The sequence below is a fragment of the Patagioenas fasciata genome, chromosome 1, assembly GCF_037038585.1.
Source record: "Patagioenas fasciata isolate bPatFas1 chromosome 1, bPatFas1.hap1, whole genome shotgun sequence".
Classification (NCBI taxonomy): domain Eukaryota; kingdom Metazoa; phylum Chordata; class Aves; order Columbiformes; family Columbidae; genus Patagioenas; species Patagioenas fasciata.
Window position 1 is genome coordinate 157,481,526 of NC_092520.1, and position 19,351 is coordinate 157,500,876.

The following is a 19,351-nucleotide window of genomic DNA, read 5'->3' on the forward strand; positions in this document are numbered from 1 at the left end:
GGGCTCAGCTCTGAAAACTTCAATCTGTGTTACAGGTGGGGCAAGAGGATGATCACAGAAAGAGCTCAATGGGAAACTTGTAATGGGAGAAGGTATTTAGGAGCTGTAGGAGTGACAAAGTCCCTTCAAAGACTAGTCGTGAAGTGTAAGGAGCAGAGAAGGATTACTGGAGAAGGGAGACGTGTTGTATGGAAGCATTGATGAACTAGAAACAGGCTGGTTGAGTTAAGAATCACTAGCTGTGACACATGGTAGGTCACCCCATCTGAAACTGTGGGACATGCCAAAGGTGGATCTAATCCATCCAGGAGGGTGAATGGCTACTGTGGCTTCAGGGAACACACAGTTAGGAGAATACACATAAAACAATCTGATACTTTACTGATTGATCTCTAATTGCCTGTAGCATATTTGTTTCTAAGTGGCAATCAAGGCTTAGGCTTTAAAAATCCTGGCTGGGTCGACTGGTCATGGACAGAGGATCCACACTTTACTCTATCTGGACTGTAGCCATGCTGTTTTCCTCCGTTTAGACAAATGCAAAGTTTCTTCAAACAGCTCTTCAAGAAGTGCAAGTTGCATGGATGTATGTGCAGGGCTTGGGCTCCTTTTATATTCACCGGGTGAGTTACAAGGAAAATACAGCTTAATTGGAAAGTCATGCAGACTGCATAGCAGGAGAAGCAAATGAAATTAAGTCAGATGCAACATATTGTCAAAAAGTACTTTCAATATATCTGAAGTAGTAACCTGACCTGACCTACTGCAGTCAGCCTGCAAACAGCAGGACCATCATTGTTCAACACCTATTTGTTATTGATTTTGGATGAAAATACATGATCTAATAAAAAATCCCTAGTCTTCTGTAGTTACCCATCTGTTGTTAAAGTGTCAGAGTATTGTAATCCTGCTGGTTCTTAAAGAGCTTAGAACTACTTTATTTGGGACATAAAGAAAGGTATGTGAAAGGGCCCAAGGACAAAAAAGAGATGCCATAGATTTTTCCCTTTTTAATTCCTTGACTGTGACTTGAAAAGGCCCAGGTGTCTGCTGGCCTTTATGATCACTGATACTTCAGCAAAGCAGATGACGAATTGCAATGAATTTGCACAATGCTTGCACAGATAGTAATGGCTACACCAGGTACAACATCATGAAGGTAACACATTATTACTTCTTGCTCCCTGGTGGTTCATTTAAAAAAAAAAAAAAAAAAAAAATCCCACAATAGCATATAGGAAACAGGAGTGCTTCTGTTCATGGGTCCATGTTCAAAATGACCCAGGCTCCTGCTGGGCTAGACTGAAGGACCTGAATTTTAACTCCTTCATGCTGTATTGTAATTACAATATGGGGACTTCAACATCCGTTTCCTTTTCTCCACATTTCCCTCTGTATTGGGTGTTACTGCAGTGCAGGGAGGCCTGCTGGCATTATATTAGTCTGTTAATTTTCTATAGAAGAGCACTGGAGCATTTGTTCAGACAACAAGTTCAGTCTCTTGTGCTCAGTGAAACATGAAAAAGCAAAGATCTTGCTCCTCTGACATTTAGTCAGCTCTCTCAAATTTCTTGGATCAGCTGTAAATAGGAAGCTCTTCCCTCTAGAGAGCAGATTTTGGTGTTGGTCTTCAAGCAGTTAAAATATATGGGAGAAAATGTGCTTGCTTGGACCAAGACAGGAAAACCACAGAATGGAAAACTTCCACTTGACTTTGAAAGACGGGAAATAGCTGGTGTTGGAAAGCCAACAGGTATGGGAGGAGGGAGCCGGAGGATATCTGTAGAAAACCAGCTATTCCCCAGACGCTTCTCCTTCAGCTCTGTGTTCTTTTTGGGGAAGGAGTTCCAGGCTGGTCTCACAGTTCCAAGCCCTTTATACACTTTCCAAACACCCGCCCCAATTTCCTACTTCCTGCCTCTTCTGACACTGCTATAAATATCCCGCCTGCCTTTCATAGGTTTAGAGAAATGCACATTGCAGATTAAAGGGGATTGAGGTGACAGTATGAAATGGCCTTTAGGACCTGCTCTTGCGAAGCCTGTGATTGCTGGGTCCTCTGCTTTCAATTTCCCTAGGAAAATGGAGGGAGTCCTTTTAGAATGAAACAATTTCCCTAGGGAGTTTATCACGCTTGCTTCTGGACTAGGATACATGGGCCTGTTGCTGAGTAAACAATTTCCTCCAATAAATAATATACTGCATGTGGTGCACAGCTAGAAGCTGAAAAATTTCTGGTATTTGGGAGAAGGGAGGGTGGGGGAAAAAAGGTTTAAGAAGGAGCAGGAGACACTTATCAAGGGACAACACTACACAGAAATGTATAGCACTTCCAGTAATGAATACCTTAAATGCACTGGTGAAGAGAATCAGTCCAAGAGGAAACAGAACAGTAAAGTGACCCCTGGGGCACTTCAGTAGCCGTCATGTACAGTAGTTCAATAGCCACAAAATACAGGGCCCTCCCTTAGCATCCCACAGGGCAAAAATCACAAACCCAGAGAAGCATGGGAAGACAAGAACAGCAGTTCCTGTGCAAGAGCCTCAGTATTGCAAAGAACTGTGCTGGGGCAAGGGCAGGATGAGTTCTTAAGCCTTTTGTTTTATTTTAGTAAATATGAAGAGCAGCACCTGTCTTTTATCTTTCTTTTTTTAAATTTTATTTTCTTATTTTCCCCAAGGGGGTAGGGGATTAAGGATTTAGTTGGTTATTTCCTTAGAGGATCAAGATAAAAAGCAAACTTCAATAAGTCTGTTTCCATCTCCTCTACAGACAGTATATTTTCAATAGAATTAAGCAGCTGTCCTGCTTTTCCCTCACTGTGTAACAGTTTGCAGCTTTACAGAGAAACGTGGAGGACTCCACAATATCAGACAGAACTCCCAGGTGGCACTTTAAGAGACCCCAAATTATCACAGCAAGGTTTTACTGGAGTATTATCCATTCAGAGAGAAGCTTGACTAAACCTGGTGGCAAACAGCCAATGACTCTTCTTGGTATGTTGCCTTTAACACCTTTACATTGAAACAAGCACCCTGCAGCAGAACCTGTGATGGTGAATCATATGCATCATCTAGCTAGGCTGGAGTTCCAAAACTGATAAAATATTCCTCACAGAAGCCTGGTGTAGGGCAGTCTGACTCTCCCAAAGCCCTCTTCTGTGGCTGTCATCCTAATTCCTCATAGTTAGAGACTGATTCATACCCTGCAGTTTTAAGTTACCTCCAGAACTCTTTAAAGGCATTTGTTATTTTAACTTTGGGGAGTCTGTTTTTGTTATCAGTATGAATGTCTAATCTACCTCCTGCATGCATTCTAAATTGCAGCTGTCTCCTGAGTTTCCCGGTATATTCTGGTTTGCTCTTTTTGCTGTTTGACTGGGAGGCCAACAGGGTGAACATAATATATTTACTCATATTTTGTTCTGAGGATTCTCCTGACACCAAATAATTACAGGAATATAAACCTAGGACTAATAAATCCTTGTGTTACAAAGCCCTACATCCCTCGGTGTTGTGTGATTTAGCAGGAGTCTGCTGAAGTAGTACTGCCAGCTTGATCCCAAGGAGATTTGTCCTTTCCAAAACACTGACTGTTGAAAAAACAAGTAAAGAGGGAAGCAGGTCCTTACTGGCCTTTATTCCTACACCATCTTTAAACTGATTGAAGAAATAGTGTGGATTGTAGAAAGCAGACAGCACCTGTGTATTTGGTTGGATGGGAAACAAGGCTTTCACTACTACCGGAAAGTTTTCAAGCCAATAGGTTCCTTCCTGTCAGGGCAAGATCTCATATTTGTTTCTGAATGCCCTTTTTTCATACTGATTTCCTCCTGTACTAATGGCTGTTGGAAGGGGTAGAGTAAAGGGAAGTGCTGTGCGTCTTTCTTTCCATCCTGTCGCATAAAGTGTTTTCCTGTTTGTTTTTTATGCAGTATGGCAGCTTGGGCCATTGACGTAAACTTTGTCCTTCGTACTGTTCAAACCTCCCCTCTTCTGATTTTGACAACATTGCCTACACACATCCTGACTAGGCAGCCTTGTTGACAGGACAGGAGGACAAACAGAACAGGGTCCTAGGGTGGCAGTTGTCTTGGCATACCTGGGGGTTCACATTTTTGTGCAGAGTCTACATTTGTTCGTCGAGCCATCATAAGGTCAGCATGTGACAGGGTTCCTTCCAGCATATATTCCTCAATATATATGTGGACCAACAAGGAATGATTGCCTGAAGTTGTTATTGAAAGATTATTGTGGTGGTGCTTTGAGGCAGTACCACCTGGCTATACTGTAGAAAAATATAGAAAAGTCAGTTTTTGTTCCAAAAAATACCCAGAGACCTGAATGAGGGGTAAGAATTCAAAGGAATTTAAGAGGGGCTACCTAGCTCACTTGGACTTCAGAGCTCACAGCAGCCATCTTAACTTGAGCAATTAACACTGAAATGCTGATGCGTGTTGTTTCCCATCTGAATTTTGAACTATATATCTTTATTCTATTCTTTTCCCCATGAGAACATCTCCACTAGAGTTGCTGCAACAGCTGTATTGTTGTAAACATACTGACGTTCAGTTATGTGTGCAACCAGTGTATGCTGGAATCAATAGAGCAATAATGGTTAAAATGAAATTAAAAAAAAAACAAACAAAAAACTTGTTTCTGTATTTCCAGAGTAATTTCCCTTGGTAAAGGGCAAGCACTGAATAGAACTATACGCTTATGAGTGAGCTACATGTTTGCCTGCCAATTTAATAGCAAGAGCAAGCAAGATCTGTGATCCTTTCACCCAGAAAAGGAAAACTACATTTTGGTGAGATTTCACTATCGTGATAGTGGTTTCAGCCCCATTTTGGTTTTAGAATGTATTGGCAGCAAAGCTATAGCTGTCAGGACCAGGTGCTGCCAGTCTGCTTTCTGTAGAAGCAGTAGTGCTTCGACTATGCATGGTTTTATTTCTTTGCTGCCCTGTTTGGAAGGTGACAGGGGAACCCTTACTTGTCTTGGTGCATTTTCGCTAAAATCCCTTACCAGAAAATGCTACTGCAAACTGTGGCAATGAGAATGTAATATGTGGCTGTTTTGCATAGTTGGATAATTTGTTGGTTTTGTTTTTAAGCCAACTTGCGACTCTCTGAGGCTAGCACTGCTCCAAACCTTATTAGTAGCAGTCCTTGTCATTTTAGAGGTTTTGTTGTTTCATTATTATTCATACATGCTCATTTCTGGGTTTGCTAATAAGCATTTGCACTTCCTTGTTTTCCTTGCTTGTGGAAGGAAACTCCGCAGCAATAGCCTGGTTGTGTTAACTGGAGTTCCGCTTATCCCACAGAATATTAGAAGTGGACATGGTAAGCCACACCTCTGATTTTTCTCAGGGGAAAAAAGCCATGTAACTATTCTTTGTTGGTGTATTAAGTGTGAAATTAAGCAGTTCCAAGGGGATGAACAACTTCTATTTAGAGGTAGTGCCTTTGTCCTGTCTTCTCCTCAGAACTACAACAGTTCAGTGTTCTTGACTCAGTGTTTCCCTTGGGGGAGTGGAAAATCAGAGCTGAGCAAGATTGCTAAAAACCCAGGCTTAAACGTGTGCCTCGTGTGTGTGTGTGTGTGTGTGTGTGTGTGTGTACATCTTGCTGTTCAGTAACAACCCCGATGACTTCTTGAACTTCTAATGACAATGCAGCTGTCTGTTCATGGTGCTAATTAACCCAAAAGCTGATTCCTCCCTCCTCCTCGTTATCCATTCTGTGAATGAGATGTGAAAACAAGAAGATGACTTTTCCCGTGCCCCTAGGGCTGTCTGAGCCTGGCAGTGGTGACCCTGCTTGAGTAGAACTGAAAGACCTGCTGCGCAATGGTCCATGCTCCTCTCTAATGGGTTATGAAAATTCCACCTTCTCCTCCTCCCTCCAGTCCTGTTACGGTTTGGAGCGAAGGCACTTAGGGGAAAACAGCTGCAGGAATAACTTTCCCTCTCTTTTTTTTTTTCTTTTTGGAAAGGCAGAGACAGCTGTTCAGTTCCTAAGTCTAGGGATTCCACCACTGCTTGTTTAGAGCCTGATCCTGCTCCAGTTAAAATCAGTGAAAAGATTCCCACTGGGTTAAACAGGCAGTTGAAGGAAGCAGCTTCAGGAAGCAGCCTGCAATCAAACAATGCTGCTTCAAAATGTTGGAAACAGCTAGAAAGGAAAAAGAGAGTAGGAAGGCATTTGTCACAAGGTTGACTTGCCTGCAGTCTCAAAGTGCAAGCACTCAGCAGGCCAATGTTTTTACTTGAGGAACAGATTAAATTAGTGTGTGGTATCTGAAGTTGCTTTTTAAAGATAGCTCTAGTATGTCTATGTTCATTTACAGTCTACACTGTTGACAGACTTTTATTGGCACAGTGAATTAAAGGACTGATCGCTGATGTTGAATGCTTATTTTAGTTTAGATACCCTTTGAGATGGTAGGGGATAAGGGCTTGCTTTTTGAAATGATGCCAGTTCTCTGTACCTGTAGCTCTCATTAGTATAAATTTACTTGCTTCTGAAAAATGAGGGGGAAAAATTGAATTTACTCTGTCATTAAAGCTTCTTGTCACCTTTGATTTATACACTGAAAACCTAGAAACTTGCTTCAATTTTTGCTCCATACAGAATTTTGAAATGGTGGACTCTGAAATGTGAGGCAAAATGAAAATATCAGAGTTTTTAGCATGGAATTTTGTGGAAAAAGTGATTCTGATGCATCTGAATCTAATGTTTTGAAGGGTTAGTTCTAAACATCCATTTTGAACAAAGGTGTCATTTCATATGACCATTTAGACTTACAGTGCAGCTGCAGAGAAATGCTGGTTCTGGGTGAAAATAAGTCTGTTTTTCTGAGAAGAAAAATATAAATAAAATTTAAAAAACCCCAAACAAAACAGTTTTGCTGAAGTTAGTGCTTTCCTTAGAAATTTGTGGCTTAAGTAAAACTATGTTTCCTGACAAGAAAAAGCATTTCCAGAAGCACTCCTACCAGTGCTATCCCTGATGGTTGAACAGTAACAACCTCCCCTTCTGGAAGTGCTGATTTTGACCAGGTTACATGCTACTTCTCAAGCTGGGAGAGATTCCAGTTCATTAGTTCTCTGGGGTTTATAGTCAGCTTTTTCTTAATGCTGAGAATTCCCTTTAAAACACAAATCAATGTAGCCTTTGCTTGCTGAAGTCCTTGGCAATGGGCAGCTCTTCTTGGGTTTGCTGCATAAATGAACAAACTAGTTCGTAGCAGCGCTGCTGCCAGTGGACTGAGATGAGATATTTCCCCGTTAGATCCCTCCTTGTCAATGTATAAACATGTGTGCACCTGTGTTTCCAGGTGTGAGCTCAACTGGAGCCCTGAAAACTGGCTCTTGGGAGGATGGTTTATTATTTTGCCAAAACAGTCCTGTTACAGGAATGTCACAGGAGACCTGGACAGACAGGAAGCCATCAAGCTTGGTGTATACCCTGGAAATGATTACCCTTATCTGTACACATTCAGCAGTGCAGTATCCAGAGAACTTCTGCCTCCCAAAACAGTTAGTGGACCTTAGAGCATTCAGGAATAGCAATCACTGTGGCATGACTGGCCAACCATAACTTGTGACCTTCTGTTTTTTGTCTAAGAAAATTACAAGGACACCCAAGAAGTGATACCAGAATGCAGGCTTGCCTCCCCCAGATTGGAACTTTATGAAAGTTTTTGATAAGAATGCTTTATGAAGCTCTCAAACTCCAGTAGCACAGTTGAGCTGACTGGTAGGTTCACTTTAAGTAAAACTCCATCAGATTCATATGGTCAGACTTGAAAATTTCCATGTAAAAACACTTATTAACAATACTGACTAGGAATAAAACAGTACAGGTTCATCTTGGATTTCTATATCTGTTGTGCAAAAAAAAAAAAATTCAACAGTTGGTGGTAGACAGGTATTGTTAACCATTTAGTGTGGTCTCTGTGCTTTCAGAAGTCTAGCTAAGAGTCATACCTCAATAATTTTTCATTAGGAGCACCAAGATGCATATAAATGTCCAATTAAGGACACACGACTTTGGGAAATCTGTTTATGGCCTATTGGGCTCTTCATGAACATGGTATTTTAATGAAAAGTTTGTTTGAAGGAAGTTTGGATAATAAAAGAACAAGATGGTGATACTGTTTCTCTCTCCACTGCAGTTTCTATGGAACAACTTTGGCCAGTCTGTCAATAGGACAGTCAGGGACTTTCTGAGAAAATTGTTTAAAGAACAAAGGTAACTGGCCAGTGTCTGCCTACCCTTTCTGCTGTCGGTGCTCTGTGTCACTGCACAGGGAAAATCCTGTAGATCCTATGTCTTGAGAGCCAGAGGACATACAACAAATCAACGCTGAGTTCTTCTGGCTTTTGATACTCCTTTGAAGGTCGAAAATGAAAGATGATGTTTTGGAACACCGTTATGACAGAGCACTACATGGGATCTTGGAAAGTTCTGGGTAGGTGGGCACATTGGTCAGTGTGAAGTTTACCCTGATATTGTCCTGACCTTGACCTGTAGTCTGACTGGGAATTGTGGCACATGAGGGTGATTCAGGACTCAGGGAACTTTTCCACTTGATTCAATGAACACTGAATCAGGATCCGAGTGCTACACCTAAGTCCTTACATGGTGCTCAGACTCCAGGGTAAAATTCTTCAGACAGCTAAGCTCAGCTACGTAGTATTAATGACTGTGGTTATATAATAGACCTTAATAAAATGGGCAATTAGTAAATTCCTTAATCATCATGATAAACCAGACTTGTGTCATGGACACATCTGATGTATATGAACGGTCTGCAGAGGCTGTCAGCTTCTGAACTATTCATAATGGTTCAAGAATGGTGGGCAAAGGTAGAGGAGAACTCACAGGAGAAACTGTTTGCATGCAGGTTTAATTCCAGGTCCTTAAGCAATACTAGGTCCTGTCAGGTCCAGTGCAAATGGGAACAGCAGAGCAGCACATATAGGCCTGACCTGGTTAAATATGTATACCTCTTCGGCGTGGACAGCTGCTCAGCCTATCAGTTTAATGCAAGTTTTCTAATGCAGGAAGGAATTTGTGGGCCCACCCAGTACCCTTGAAATCTATCCATGTTCCCAAACAGTTCTTCCTCTCTTGCTCCTACGTGCAAAATAGAGTGTAAACCATGTGATCAGCGGAGTGCAGCCTCCTTGCAGAACACTGGCACCCGTCCCAGCTGGGTGAGGTGCTGAAGCAAGGAGAGTCCTCTGAAGTAAGTTGCTGAAGCAGGGAGTGTCCGGCCCTGTGGCTTTTGATACTTCTTGTTTTGAAAGGTTTATATGGGCTGTTGCAGCTGCCCTATTTCTAATGCACAGGAGAAAACTGCTTTCAAATGGTCTGTTTAGCAGGACTCCTTCCTCTTCTTCGTCCTGTTGGACCATTTAGATGCGAACTCCCAATGTGTTCATGGATTGCACAGTGGCTTAAGGCAGACTAATAAATAGGTAGGTTTGGCTCAAGAATTTTCTATTGCCTCCTTGAAAAACACAGTGTTTAATTTATTATGCTTGTTAACTCCAGATATCCCCCAGAGGAAATCTAGCACAAAGGAAGAAAGACCTTCCAGTTCTGTGTATCTGGTTTTGCTACTATATGAAAAACAAAGTATGGTCTACCAGATTCAGTTGTGGGCATTCACTGTATATGTGGTTGAGCACTGGATCAGAGCATCTTTTCTCCCTTTCTCTTGTGATACATGTGAGCAGTCTCTTGGCTGCTTGGTGAAGATAGTGGTTTTGTTCTGAGAACCAGATATCAAGCTGCAACACAACAGCTTGCAGAAGGAATGACTGTGTCCCAGTAGAGCAACTTATCTACAGCTTTGCAGGGCAAGGACTTTTATTTCTCAGCAGATCTGAAGTTTCCTGGGAAATCTGCACTCAAAGATTAAAAAATGGAAGAGAAGGATGCCTCAACACTGCCTCTTCAGCCTTAGATCTCCTCCCTGTGTACTGATTTTGATGTACACGTAAAAGCAACATCATTTGAATACTAGCAGCAACAGACATTGTATTTGCGGGCTATATATTACTCTTGCTTAGGATCAACAGTACTTTATTTTTAAGCAGTGCCCATGATGTCGAGGGAGTAAAAGTCTGCCTGCCCCATGTGAACCAGAGTGGGATTTCTGTGATTGTAGTTGCTTCTTTAAAACACCACTTGATCCATTTTAATCACTCTAGCACTCATTCTTGTGATTTATTATCATGATCTGTGGAAATTAAAGATCAGCCTCGTTTGCAACTCTATCACTAAATCACTGGCAAAGGACATGTTTTCTCCCTGCAGAGGCTGCTCCCCTAACTGTACTTTTGTAGGCAATTCATCTCTCATCATATGCTCCAATTTGCTTTCCATGTTACTGCTCACTTGATGGGTTGGGAAACAATCAATGCCAGATGCACATTCCTTTCAGGCAGTAAATGCTCCTGCAGCAGCAAGCTGTGTGCACCAGCTCCTTATTTCATTAAAATCTCATATGGTTTCCATTTGCCCCTAACTGGTCTCACTTCAGTTCTGCCGTATTCTGAGTGGAATGCTTAGACCCGTGGCTCCTTTGGACAATTCCAAAGAGCTTATGAGAAACCAGAGCCTTATCTATCTCAGTCTGGCTTCCCCTTGTCCTGTATGTACTGTGTCTAGAAGTACTTGATTTGGAAGCAAGGACTGAGTTAAATCTTATTGCACAAATATTACGTAGACTAGAAGAAAATGGAAAAGGTGTTTTGAACTGAGCATTGCCTGACAAGCTTTGAGTCATATGCTTGTTATTTTTATCCACTGTTGTAAGTTGGCTTTGGAAGTGCTGTTGTGCGTTGGTTTTGACAACCATCTTTCCAACACTGCTAACCTTGGCTGAAAAGCAGTTCTTTCTTTGGCAATTGTCAGTGGCACAAAATGAGGCAAAATGCACTCTGCTGAAAACATCCCTTGGAGAGAGGTGCAGGTGCACCCTTGCCCTCCTACTTGCGTTGCCTTTCCTTCCTCCACTCTGATACTTGCCTACTGCCTTTAGCCTAAATTCAGCTTTCAGTAACTAGTTTAAAAATACTTAGGTGGAACTTAAAAAAAAAAAGCCTGCCAAAAAGGGGACAGAGAAATGTCTAGTTGGCAGAAATGACATTTTCTCTTTTTATTTTGCCAGAGGTTTCTCAAAGCCATAGGTACGCTTATGTAGTCTGCAGTGTCTCTGTTTACATCTGTAGCAGACCCAGGATGTCTTGTTGCTGCAAACTGTGAGACAAACTTAGCAATGCATGGAACTCAACCAGCTATATTCTATGCCCGTTCAAGCTGATCTCTTGGGACTACCTGGCTTCCCCAAGTTTAGTAGGTATAATAGCTAGTAACAAGAGATGTTGTTAGTTTTTCTTCATTTTATTTCTTCCTTTAGCTTCTCTGTTTAGCACAAGGTATTTCCTGAAGCTTGTCTCCCTTGACATGAAAGATTCTGCTTGTAAATGGATATAAATGCATTTTAAATACCTTGTTTCTTCCTCCTCCTTTTGTCTTTCCCTCCATCCTCCAAACAGACTATCCATGGATGATGGGAAAGCAAGGGAGCTAACATCAGGAGTTGGATGCAGGGGCACTGCTGGGCAGCTGAAGTCTTCAACCAAATTGCATATAGAAACTCGAATGAAATGTCTACAAGAAAATTTGCAATTTCTTATCTAACAGAGACCTCTCCAGTTCTAATGTATTTCAACATGAGCTTGGGTTTCCATATGGTGAGATGCACCACATGAGGAGGCAGAAAAATGCTTGCTACTGCTGCCATCAGAAAAATTGTATCCAGTTAATAAGCTACAGGTGAAATGCCAAGCACAAACCAATTTTGCTTGTTTTATGCAACCTTGTATCTTTAATTTTTTGTCTTGTTGGGAAAATTAACCTTCTCCCAAGTAAAGCCCGTCTAGAGCAGTTTATACTTTTTGAAGCGATGGGAGGTCTGATGCAATCATAGTTCTTGTATGAAAGAGTTGGATCGCTCCTTATTTTGCAGTCTTGGAAATTAAGAAGTTCAGCTTGTTGTGTAAATCTGCAGGGATGGGAAACCAGATTAAGATTTAGCAACTTCAATTGTGATCAGTTGTTTTAGAGCTTGGGCCTAGGTGAAGCCGTTTAATTGCCTTCCACTTTTTTGGGTGGCCTTCAAACAGCCTTGCTATGCCACAGACAAGTAACTTTTTTTTTTTTTTTAATCTGTAAAACAAAGGCCAAAAGTAAATGTCATAGTTCTGATTAGAAAATGGGAAGGGAAGTTTTCCGGGTGTCTTGCCTTTCTCTTTTTATTTGGATTTTTATTGTTAGTCAGAATCTTCCAATGCACTTGCTGAAGCATGTGGCAATTTATTTGTCTGACTGGCAGAGGTGACTGGTGTCAAGAAGGTGCTCCTTCTCAGTCAGTGTTCCTCAGAACACTTAGAAAAAGCATGAGGTGCAGATTTGGACTGCCAGTTATAGGAGCTAGTTTGTTGGTGAGGGTACAAGAGGAAGGCAGCCAGCAGTGAACCTCTTCCTTCACTACCTTTTTTGCTTTCTTGATGAGGTTCTCTACTGATGAGGTGTAGCAGTGCAACTGGATTTGGCTCCTTCCAAGACAAAGCAAAAGAGGTTTGTTTTGTTCTTGTGGCTTTGGCTGGAGATCATGATGGAAAGAGAAAGCTCCTCTATTGTATTTTTTTTTCAGCCTTCTTGCACTTTGCAGGAAGCCTTCAAATTCAGTACTCTAATTTGTAAAATAATTCTATTTTGGTCATGTAGGAAGATGTGATTTCAGTACAGACAGATCATAAAACAGACTGGAGGCTTATATCTGTTTTTTTTTTCCCTCTTCATGGATGCCCTGTTGTCATCAGCATTTCTTCATCTGTTCTGCATTGCTGTGGAAGTGCATTGCTTCTCATACAGATCTATAGCCACCAGGCAATTTAATAGAACTTCCCAAGAGGCTTTGTAAAGCTGGGCCAGACTTCCAGTCCAAAGGACACAGTCCACTTGTAGTTGAGATCCTTTGGTATTAGGGAGGCCAAGAGTGTTGGTAGTAATTGCTAACAGATCAGCCAGGAGAGCAGGAAATGGAACGCAGCTCATAAGAGAGAGTGAGCAAGACAGACACAGCAATTCTGTCTTTAAAGTAGCACTATCAGCATCAATGCTAGAAAATGTGTTAAAAAAAAAATATATATATATATATCTGCCTTGACCAGGTTAGGAGACACCCCCATAAAAGCCAGAATAAACTGATACCTCAGTGGTGTGCTGGATGTGTTCAGAAGTTTTAAATGTACCAGCTGCCTTAGTCCTGCATGATGTGAGCGCTCCAGCATGTACCAGCACCATAAGACGGTTTTGTGAGACAGGCTGAATGAGAGAGCTGCTAGTAAACTTGGTAAAAAGTTCTCAGTAAATCACTTTTGGAAGTGAGCCGTAGTGTAGTCTTTGGATGAATAAAATGGCATCCATCCTCCTTGGCATGTCCTGTGTCTACTGTTAAGGCAGCATTTGCAAGCGCACCATTCTACTGGGGGTTGTTTTTGCTGTCTGGTTCCTGGTGTAGTCAGTGGCCTCAGGATAGAAGGAGCCTTTCTTCATCCTCCTGGTCATGTTGCTGCTCCCCATATATTTTATTTTGCCACTCTTTGGATGTCAAAGAATGGGCTGGGAGACTAACTTGTCCCCTGTGTCTCCATTAGTAAACAACACAAATCCTCCACATCCTTCACTTAAATCCAGTGAGCGTACATCTCAGCCAAACCTCTCACTTAAAAAATACTCATATTGCACACCAATAAAATAAATCCTTGACACAATAATGGGAAGTGTAGCATTTGTTAACTCTCCTGAGCTGTTCATAATTGGTCACAAGGGAAATGGGTTTGGAGCAAATCCTGGTCTCTAAAGGGTGTGTGCCTCCTTTTAAAAGGCTGTTTATGGATGACAGCCAGCCCACTTGCATGAAAGCATCTGGTTCTCATGGTGGAGCTGGGCATGCAACTGGGATTACTGGTGTTAGCCTGTGCGTGTAGTACTGCCCTCTCATTGACGTGAGATTTGTAGTAGTGTCACCATCTAGCGGCTGCCCTGACAAGGGACAGAGATGGGACTGAACTAAGACCAAACTAAGACAATTAATGCCTTTGCTTTTCAGTTGGGAAAGAAGAGCAACTACACATGTAGTCACTAGTGTGTGCCTGGATGAAATGACTTGGTAATAACAAGTCTTTTTACCATGTTGTTTCCTCAGCTTGACACATACTTGTCTTAATCTCACCTGTCCACTTCCCTCACATTGGTCATTGACTGTCTACCCCTTGCCTCATGAAAAGAATGCTCTCTGTTATCTCAGCTGTAAAGCCTGTGTCCTCTTCTGCTATTCTTCCTATGAATCCTTGAGAAAATGGCCACAGAGTAAGTAAGGGATAACGTTAAACAGTACTTGAGTTAGATATATGTGTGCTTGGGCAAATAAAAGTACTTATAGGTCCTTTTTCTCCTATGCCCATTCTGATTTGTTTGCATTTATAAGACCTCATCCAGTGATATTTGGAAAAAGATATGTGATTTTTGTGTGTATACATGCACTTGCACACAGTTTGTACCACACTAGAGATACTAGTGAAACACAGACTATTAGCTGCTTGCACTATACTAGTCCTGTGGCGAATCTGAGCCATCTCTGTTTTCCTAAGCACTAAGCTAGTTTACATTAAAAATAAAAGGGGGAGGGGGGAAGGGAAAAGAGTTAAATACATTAACCATTTGCGATATGTCATTAGGTGTATTTCTTTAATCCTCAAACACAGCAGGTTGTTATTTTTGTAACTTCTTTTGTGGTTTTTTTTTTTTGTTTTTTTTTTTTTTTTTAGAATATCAACTAGTGTCCGGTTTTGTTTCTCTGTTCTCTCCCTCATGTTTGTTTGTTTTTTTTTTAAATCATGTCAAATATCGAGAAGCAGCTCATGTTTTCTCCTCTTTGAATCATGGTATTACTGCCATGCTTATCTTATCAAGATTTATATCCTCATCTAATTTAACTTTTCATAAATAATTACAAATCACTCATGAGACCTTGCCAACTGCTCCAGTCCCACAAAGTGACCCGACCTGAAACCCCAAAGTACTGAGAAACATTCATCTTGGAGTATTTTCATAGGCAGTACTTCAAAGGAATTGTGGTTTAAAAATATGCAGCTATTTTGGTGACCACTTGTGTGGGATAAAGTTTCCCATCACTAATAGCAGGACTGTAATAGAGCTTCAGAGAGAAGGAAGGAGTTCAGGGGAGGCAGTCACAGCACCTTTTGCCTCCTTCTGCTTAAGCAGTAGGAGTCCTCAGAAGTAAACAGTTGACATCCTTCATGTAACAGAAATACTGTAAATTGCTGATACTTTGCAGAGGATGAAGAATTCCTCTGGCAAGTATGTATGGCCACTGCTCACTTAGGAGCAGTGTTCTTTATCTTTTGGCCAGGTGTGAAGAGTGGTCCATCGGTATAACTGGTGAGCAGCAGTTCAAAGGAGCAAAGACAGGAACTGGGAAAGAGGTGGCTGCAGATGTGCAGCCTGGAGCTCTGTTCTGGGCAGATTTGCAAGTGGCTCTTGTGCATGGAGGATTAGGGTGATGAGGCTGGACATGCAAGAGCAACCTCTGAGCAGTCCTGTCCATCCAGTGTTTCTCTCCAGTTACCCAGGTGCATCCAGTCCTCTGGGGATGGGAATTTAGCCTCACAAAATACAGGGGGTGGACTTTGGAGTATCCTCTACTCCTTGGCTAACAACTTGACTTTTCCTTTAATATGAGAAAAATGAGGCAGGGTGGGTTCTTTGTTCATTCCTAGATTTTTGATAAAGGAAGGAACTTACCTAGAAAAGGTACCATTTGGGTGATAAAGGCAACTTCTCTGAAAGGTAGAGGGCTTGACCCATTTACAAAAGGCTTGGAGTGATTGCCCACACTAAGGTTTTTCATGGTTATTACTAGGTGGATTTGCTAGGATGGTTGTTCTTCTCTGGCTTTACTGGGGATCAATAACCTGAAAATACAGAGTCGCAGATCTTTCTACCTTCTTGCAAGCGTAGCATTAGCTGAAATTTGGATGCTGTTATATGCTAGTGTAGATGTGTGTTTTGAAACTTTGGTCCTGTGGTGAAACTGTTGATTAGTCCATAAATCAGAGTTGGTTTATTTCTGAAGTGGCTGTGCTACTCTAATTAGAAGTTAAAGGGCTGCCAAGCTAGCAGTGATGTGAAGAAAATGGGGTTTTAGATATTTTGTCAGCAATTGGGAATATGCCTGTCATCTGTTATGCCAACTGCATTCTGGTTTGGAAACCCTGGTGTTTTGCAATGCTGCCTTTTAGTATATTTCTTATCACTGTCAGGAAGATATAAGATTTCATTGTCGATTTCAGATGCGTTGGGCAAACACCAGATTTTTCAAATTTCGTGTATCAGATATGCAGTAGATGAAGATAAGACTTTTGAAACACTTTGCTATAGACTCTGGCATTAGTGAAGTGCTCTGGAATTCACAAAGCCTGAAAGAAATTGTGTTCTTGCTGACTCTTAGGCAGTCTAGTTTTTGTAGCTTCACTGGTGGTTGAGCAACAAATGCAGGAGTTCCTTAAAGATATTTGCAGTCCTCGAGAACATGCTTCAGTGTAGCTAATAAATTTTGAAGAAGGTAGTAACTCAAAGTCTGAACAACTTGTTCAATAGCAGAATCAATAAAACTGTACTGCCTTTTACTGCCACAGGAGAATAGAAGTCTGAAAAAAATATTAAGAATGAGGTTTGACACTCAATGAATGAAGTTTTTGTTGGTCCTTTGAATCAAAGCCAGCAGGACTGGCTCATCTAGTTTAAAGTTGATTTGACAAGTCTGTCTGAAGCACAGGATATAAATCAGAGGAGAGTGAGTTTGTCTTCATTTCACACTATCCTCATGGAACAAGTTCCAGGAACTGGTGTCTATAACCAGACCTGTCTCTTCCTTTAAACCTGTTCTTCAGATTATTCAGAAAACTGGGCCAAGCTTTTTGCCTCATTAATTTGGTACAGGTAGTGAACAAAAATTTAGATTCCACTTTTTCCCCATTTCTTCCATTGGGCTTCTACAGCTGTTTGAAACCTAAATGAGCTAAGAAGCAACAAGGTGCTTCTGTAGCAAAATGGATCCCAAACTTTGTTGCTGCATTTAGGTAGTGCTATAATGCCAATAACAACTCTTTGGGTTTTCTTGCTTGCAAAGGAGAACCTCCACCTCTTTGTCTCCTTTCCATGCCTTCCTGCTTTTTAATGAATTGTTTTCTGTGATGCATTAATAGGATATATTCAGATGAAATGCTGGAAAAGATTGCTGAGAAAGCAGAACCTCTGTCCTGGGCAGAGAGTTATGGTCAGGACCTTCCTGGGCTCAGAGCAGATGATGCACATGATCTGTCTTGGTTGCTGGATTTCAGTGGTCTGGAACCATTGGGCTATATATTCAGCAGAGATACATTGTTTGCAATGGTGTATCAATATAAGCTTTATGCAAAAGTATCTGATATCTCCTCTTCCACAAAAAAGAGGTCTCCGGGGAATTACATAGAACTGTTACATTATCAGTCATCTTATGAGTATGTTGCATTCTTTGGGTTATTCTACTGCAATAATTTGAACAGCCTTTGTAATGAGAAACTTGATGAATAAGATTTTAGGTTAGACTTGAGTGGTTATGTTGTAGTTTTGGTGTTTCTCTTGATTGATGGAATTGTAAATTCCTTGTTTACTTTTTTTTGTCCTGTTGTTTGTAGGAATGGTGTTTGGAATAGAGCGTTTTCTAACAGTGATCCTTATTCTTCTATGATTGGTCTTCTCCAATCTCATTTTCTGCAGCCCTTGTAAAAATCGAGCTACTTCTGGTGCTTGTATTATGTGATACGACTATTCTAGGGGAGCAGACTTAAGCTAATAATGCCTGCCCTGTCACTAAGCTTTGCTCCTCTACTGAGCTGAGCAGGTGATTGCAGAACGTCTTCAAAGAGGATCAGTGGAACAGTAGTGGCTTCGGGGTGGGGTGGGGGAGTGTTGTTGTTTGTTTTTGTGGAATGCTCCAAAAATACATGTGCAGGAGGACTCTTCATTAAGCACTGACTGTAAACTACCCAGTAGATCCACCTGAGGGACCTCAAAAGCCTTATCTATGATGGCCTGGCCTCAGTTGGCATCGCTGAGGTGCATCTGTGGTACAGTGGAGGTGTCTCCATCAGGCTGGGTGCTACTTGCATGCACGAACGCTGCCCCTTAGCATAAATCTGGTTTTGCACAGTAGTGATTTGTTCAAGGCCGCCATTTGTTGCGAGTTTTGTGGCACCTGAAAGGTGGCAGCTGTAGTGCAGTCCCAAGATATGGAATATTCCAGTGCACTGTACTGTATTGTTGTGGTTACTGGGAAACAGAAGTTGCACTGGGCACCCAAAGAACAGTTTAAAAATAGTATCTTGTTGAACAGCATTCTGTATTTTGAGAGTTAAGACATTAATTCCAAACTTATTCCTGTTGGTTTAGTGCAAAAATGTTAACCTGTCTTGGTCCCGGCTATAGCCTGCTTTGCAGATTTCAGTGAGATTTCAGCATAAATAATGCTTGTTCTTATTCTTCACACAGAACTGGATTTCCTCTAAATAAATACTTGCTTTACCATCCCATTCTACATGCCTTCATTGTGTGTCAAATGTAGAACAAATCAAGAGGAAGTTTGGCCTGCGGTTTTGTTTTATTTTACAGAATAATTTATCTAAGTGGCCTTTTTTTTTGAAGAGGAGGGTTTAGCCTAAATGTTGTGCAAAGTTGTTTATAATTTGTTTTATTTTTTCTCTCTCATGACAGTGATACGAGCTAAAGTTGTGGGGAAGAAGCTCATGAAAGATGGACCATTTGGAACTATGAGATACACAGTCAAGCAGATGAAGGTATGTTTACAGACATTTCATATAAGCTTGTAGGTATTGTAATGATTCTAATTAACATTTAATAGTGAACAGAGTTTGCATACTTAAAATATCAGCACCTCAGCTTTTCATATTGGTCAGCCAGAATGGAAGGTAACCAGCAATTGGTAGAAATTTTCCTGGAGGGGGAAGAGGGGCAGGAAGAGACATGCGATGATGAATACCTGAATTCTTCCTTTATTTTTCAAATTTCTAGTAGTAAAAGCTGCCATATGGGCTTCTCTAGATACTGGAGTCCCATTTGTGTTCAACATATGCAGTGTTAGACTGTGGAAATGAAAAAAATGCAAAATGTGGTGGTGG

The 19,351-nt window shown here is 41.3% G+C and overlaps 2 protein-coding genes across 2 annotated transcripts in view; one reads left to right on the forward strand and one right to left on the reverse strand.

Annotated features, from left to right (window-relative positions):
* Nucleotides 1-19,351, reverse strand: part of SYN3 (synapsin III) — a 206,431-nt gene that overhangs the window by 107,415 nt on the left and 79,665 nt on the right. The window lies entirely within an intron of this gene.
* TIMP3 (TIMP metallopeptidase inhibitor 3) overlaps nt 1-19,351 on the forward strand; it is a 38,896-nt gene that overhangs the window by 7,698 nt on the left and 11,847 nt on the right. Inside the window, exon 2 of the mRNA XM_065838661.2 lies at nt 18,927-19,009. Within this exon, the coding sequence (XP_065694733.1) occupies nt 18,927-19,009 (83 nt within the window). The remainder of the gene's footprint in view (nt 1-18,926; nt 19,010-19,351) is intronic.